General features: G+C 28.2%; 1 protein-coding gene across 1 annotated transcript; it reads right to left on the bottom strand.

The window, feature by feature from the left end:
- Nucleotides 1–4,472: 4,472 nt before the first annotated feature.
- LOC121123026 (histone H1-like) lies at nt 4,473–4,958 on the bottom strand. Its single transcript, XM_040718102.2, has one exon. It carries the CDS (start codon nt 4,956–4,958, stop codon nt 4,473–4,475), a length of 486 nt encoding a protein of 161 aa, XP_040574036.1.
- Between the last annotated feature and the right edge of the window lie 1,145 nt (nt 4,959–6,103).

The following is a 6,103-nucleotide window of genomic DNA, read 5'->3' as shown; positions in this document are numbered from 1 at the left end:
TTAGCTGCTTCAATATAGATTAATGATTATTTCTAAATGCATGAGCGAGGGTCGCTATTAAACATAAATTTGAATGGTCAAATTTGATTTTCAACCTATTAGCTATTAATTCGTTTTGCATATCCCTTGTTTAAGCTTCAACATAATCCCCATTCCTCTAGCACTTGCAGCATTTTAGTACTAGATATTATCTTAGTATCTTTGTCTAAATACTAATTACATTTTGAAGTGAGTTTGTTGGTTAAAATTTGAATATATATTCATATTCGTAGGTATGTTAAAAGCGTTGTAGGGGCGCGCCAAACTATCTCCGCAGGAGAAGAAGGAATATTTATGTAATAAAAATAATATTAATTCAGGTCACGAATAATCGTTTATATTTTTGAAATGGTCCTCCCAATCAATTTTTCTGTTACACCTTCTATTTCATCAATCTCTGACTAACTTTCATATAGTCTTTATATTTTTATTAATTCTAACGATAGAACTTTTATAATTCCAATTAATTATAATTTTTGGTATATAACTATTAACATAAGTGTAAATATATTATGTAGCTAAATGTATGTATGTGCTTCAATTTATGTTGATTAATTATTATTTTATATGAAGAAATAAAATAAATTATACATAATACAAGTCACGGATAAATCTAATATAAATTTTTAATAATTATAATTTTTATTATTTAAGGAACAAAATCTTATAATATATATTAAATATACCCATTCTTCTTTACTATATTAATGTAATTTCTTAGAGTTTAAGAATTTATTAATGAACTAAAATTCACTATCCTTAACTGATATAATTTCGCATATTGTTTAAATTTATGTCCTTGATATTATAACAAACACTTGACAGCAGCCACTGTACACATCATTATTAAAAATCATGATACTAATTATTATTATAATGATATTATCGTATTAGTAGTTACTAATTACTCCGTTATTTCCTTTAAAATCTTCCATATAGCTTAAAATTAATTATCTGCTCTCATTCAAAAATGAATTTATTATTGGAGTTTTCGCAGTAAGTAATTGTTTCTAATGGTTGGAGGTGACAATCAAATTTATTGACTCAGTCATTGTGTTTGTTATATTTTCACTTAATTTTATTTTAAAATCTTGATATGAGGTATGGTATATGTTATGTCTACATTGATTTTGGAAAAATGTGTTTCAAGAAATTATTTTATTAGCTCAGGACATTGCTACTGGGATTTGAATATAATTGCATTCATAGACATATAAACACATTACCTGAAAGATATACAATCACATTTTTTATCCTAATTTACAAAGATAATTAAAATAAAAATAAAATATACTTTATTAATTTATTAAATGTTAAAACTTTTAATAGGAACAATGTCACTAATGTTAATTTAAAATTAAAAATATGATAATAATCAATTTTTATTGATTATAATTAATTAATAATTATAATATGAAATATTATATTAATTCAAATTAATTTACAATTACAATATGTATGATATATAAAATAATTTTATAATTTTACAACAAATTGTCTTCTTCGCATCGCATACATAAAAAATTTTTAAATAATAATTAATAGACGTTTATTCCTTTACCTTTCTTCTCAAAACGTGAAAACATAAAATGAACATAAGACATACGTCATAACCAATAAACAAACAATAACATTGAATTAAAATCGCGGATAAAGAGTTGGGGAATTTCCAATCGAAACCATCAAATTACTCCCATTCTATCGAATAAATATTTAAAATACTTACATTATTAAATTCAAGAGAAAAAGGTCTATGAAATAAAGTTTATCGTCAATTATCTTCTTCCTAATCTAAATTTTTTGAAATCCTTGAACATACCTACATATTCGATAAATATTTTTTCTGAAGACAAAGAATTAATGTCTTGTGTTGAAACCGTGAATAATGAAAAAATAATTTTAATGATGAGGAAAGTAATGGCAAAGTTGGTGATCTATGTGAGTCCATCAGCCCTCTTTATCGTTTCGAATCTCTAGTTCAACATGAAGATTGTGAAATTGTCAACCCGTCATCTCTTATACAAATGATGGAAAGTTTTAACTTCAATTCTGGAAATCATTCCTCTCAATCTACCATACTCAATCCAGTAAGAAAAAGGGAGAGGGGGAAATTTGCAATGTTTAGAATTTTTTACCAGATTTAAGAAGGTTATAAATATTGGGATTTGCAGTCCATGTAGCGAAAATATAAAAGTTTCTTGTGTCAACACCTGAATCAAATGCCACATGGAAAACATCCATGAAGTCGCTTTGAATTATTTTACCAATAATAATACTTTACAAATAGTTATGCAATTACCCCCAAATTATGATCCTCCGTCTCCCAAAAGGGTGACAGAATATCTTCCTCTAAGATATTTGAAGAGGATAAAATGGGGGTAAAGGATCTACTGAAGAATGCCTCTTTTGTTGCATTGACAACCTATATTTTGTCTAACATTAATACGGCATTTATCTCCATCACGGCTCATTCTCTAGACAACTTCAGTAATCTGAAAGAGTTTCCGTAACATGAACCATGTGGAAACAAACAAAATTTGAATTTTGCTGAATGCAAAGAAAAAAAAGATTTAATCTACAACACCCTCAGTTACCATAAAGGATAACATCAATGAAATCATGGTTGATGATAAGGATGAAATACCTTCTATTTTTGTAAAGAACTCCATTAACGTTTGGAACGATTTCTTGAAAAAGACATCCTTCCTCAAAATGAAAAAAACATTAAAGTACGTAAGGAGTGGCAAAATTGCATCAACAAGCCAAAATTTAATAAGTATGAAGGTATTATTGAGTGGTGGTGGATCATCCGCAAACGACATGTCCATACTCCTGCAAGTGTAACATCGAAATATCTCATTGTTATGGGTACATCTGAACTATCAGAACATCATTTTTCAACAGCTCTGACTGAGAAAAGAAATGGACTAACGGGCTCCCGTGCCGAGCAATTAATTCAACTTAATGCTTATCTGCATTAATCCCTCTTAGATTTAGTTAAAAAATTCTATAAATAAATATACTATTATATATTTTTAATTTTAAAGTTAAATACACTTTTGAATTGTACATTAATTATTTTTCTATATTTATTTATTCAGATTATTTTTAATTCGTACAAATTTATCTTCTTTGAAATATTAGATTTAAATGGGCAAATGATTAAGAATATAGTCACGAAAAAAAAAAGCTAAATAAATTTATATGAAAAATTTAGTAACTATGTACTTATAATTTTTTTTAAATCAATTTTCCTCGCTAAGGAGGAATATATAAGTAATAAATATTAGCCGTCTAAAAACTTTATTTTTCTACATATTATAGGTTCTAGGAGGATTCACCATGAACATTTTTGCCTTTTACATATTCGCCTTGTAACACTTCTGCATTGTGACACTTTCTCCTTGAGACTTTCTACCCTTGAGACGTTTTCGCATGGGGACGTTTTCGCCTTGTGACTTTTTTGCCTTAGATAATAAAAGAGGGAATGCTATTTTTTCTTAGTTATATAGGTTAGTTAGTGAAATTTTTACAGTTGTATAAGCTTCACCTAATTTACAAAACTTAAGACCCATTATAGAAGAAGTAGAACAAATAGAAGTTATTATATTAAAAAGAAATAAAGGTTAAATAAGTTGAACTTTTGTTAAAATATGCTAAAACCTCATTGCAATGTTTCTCCTCCAATAAGTAATTAATTACTTACAGGAAACAAAGGAATATTCTGTTTTAGCGCAATTTCTTTGTTCCTTTGGTTATGAAGATGTTGATCCATATATATGTAATCGACTTGATTATGAATTATGATTTGCCAAGAAAAGAATTTAGTAATAAAAAACATATTTTACGTTGAAGGCATAAAAAGATGTTGAAGAATAAATAAAGTATTTTTACAGTAAAATGTCAGACTAATGTTAAGGTTTAAATACGATAATTCTGTATTACTCTATAGATTCAGACCTCACGTAATTTAAAATTCCTATAATAGTTTCTATACTTTTAACAGATAAATTTGTCAGCCTTGAAAGTATGAATGAAAAAATACAAAAGTGATTTGTATTAAAAAGTTAAAAACTTATAATATTTTATGCACTATAATTTGACTCAAATTCCATGCTCTGAATAAAAAAAGTATCAATTTTGAGTTTAATTCTTGTTTAGGTATAACTTCGTATAATGTTCTAGAGTGTATTATTATTATATTTTGAAAGATTCTTTAACATATTGAACACTTAAAAAAAGGTTCCTGTCTCGTAGTCAGTATTAAGAAAAGCAGTTCTATACACTAAACAAAGACTTAGTTTTTGTGTGGGAAAGTTGGCATTATTAAATAAGAACTGAGAACAAGCGATCAGAGAAAATTCTCTTAGGTAAAAATTTGGTGGCTCCGAGAGGAGCCGTTTTTTACATAAGATTAAACTCAAAGAAGACAATTAAACATTTTTAGACGGAGTTTTCTTTGCAGGGGCCTTCTTAGTGGTTTTTTTCTCATCAGACTTTTTGGAGGTACTGGATTTCACGATTTTCTTCTTAGGAGCCTTTTTTACAAGAGTTTTGGACTTGGTTGATTTTTTCTCAGCAGAATTCGTAGGGGATTTTGGTTTTTTAACGACCTTAGCCACCTTAGATTTGCTTGTTACAGAAAGCTTGAATGTTCCTGAGGCACCATTGCCCTTGGTCTGAACCAACTTACCCTTCTCGACAGCTGATCGGATGGCTTTGCAGATGAATGGAGCCTTTTTGACCACATCTACTTTGAAATGAGCAGAGATATACTTCTTGATGGCCATGAGGGAAGAACCCTTGCGATCTGCCAATGCCTTGATGGAAGTCATGACCATCATGGAGGATGAAGGCGTCTTGGATCCATCCTTGGATGTCATGGAGGCTTGTTTTGTAGTTGCAGTAGTATTTGACATGTTGTTGAAACGGGAGATAACTGAGTAATAGTGATGTATCTAGCTGATATTTTTATTCTTTTTATACTAGAACAAACATATATGTTTAGGTAGGTACGTTCATTTATTAGCGTACGCACTTCTAGGAAATTTCCCCCTTCTACCAAGATTGTATTGTCAAAAGGGTAAAGTGAATTTTGTATCTGGTTTTTGGCGCCTATTCTCAAAAATTATATTTTTACATTATTATAATAAAAATCTTTTAAACTTTAATAAATAATACTATACCAATTCATCGCATTATCACTTCAATGCTACAAATATCTCTTACAATTTTAAAACCAATATTTTCGTCAATACACTTACTACATAAAATCATTATTTCTATAATTCAATATGGACCAGTACAAAATTATAAATATTTTGTAGCCGTTCCTTTAGAATCTGAACAATTTGTTTCTTATTGTTCCGCATCTATCATCATATAAACAAAATAGCTTCAAACGAATTAGTTTTATTCTTTTTATAAGTAAGATAATTTTTATTACTTCATATATTCATAACTTGAGTAATTTCATATGTTAATACCATATAGGGGCCCATAAGTATCATACTTCAAATAAAGGTACTAAACTATAGTATAAAATCTTGGGTATATCAACTTATCCAACAAATTTGAATAGAAGGCCTATAGTTACTCTGAAATATTGGGATATATGTCCTATGGGTCAGTCCTTGATATTTTAGATCTATAACTCAATCCAGCGTTGAGTTTTGAACTCCTTTTGTGATGAAATTTGAAATTATGATTATAATTTTTCTAAAGAACCTTGTTTTTTTACTGTAGTTCTTAAACCACTCATCCGATGTATGTATCTTTTTAATTTTTAGGTATGACCATTTTTTGAATTCTTAAAAAAAAAGGAAAGTTCAGTTGAACCATTGGTTGTATTGATATTACAAAATCCATAAAAGATAAAATAGCCTATAACTACTTCAATATCTTAACAATTCAATCTTCAAATTATTCTCCATCAATCGGTTAATTATTAAAATGATAGCTTTGTTGCATTTTTTGTTTTATTCAAACAAGCAATGGTTTATTTTTATCAAAACTAGAGGGTAGGATGTTTCATATATATAAGGTTAAAAAGTATGGTCAAGCT

This window comes from Lepeophtheirus salmonis, chromosome 8, assembly GCF_016086655.4.
Source record: "Lepeophtheirus salmonis chromosome 8, UVic_Lsal_1.4, whole genome shotgun sequence".
Lineage (NCBI taxonomy): Eukaryota > Metazoa > Arthropoda > Copepoda > Siphonostomatoida > Caligidae > Lepeophtheirus > Lepeophtheirus salmonis.
The sequence above is the reverse complement of the archived record's forward strand: the minus strand, read 5'-3'. Positions and strand labels throughout refer to the sequence as shown.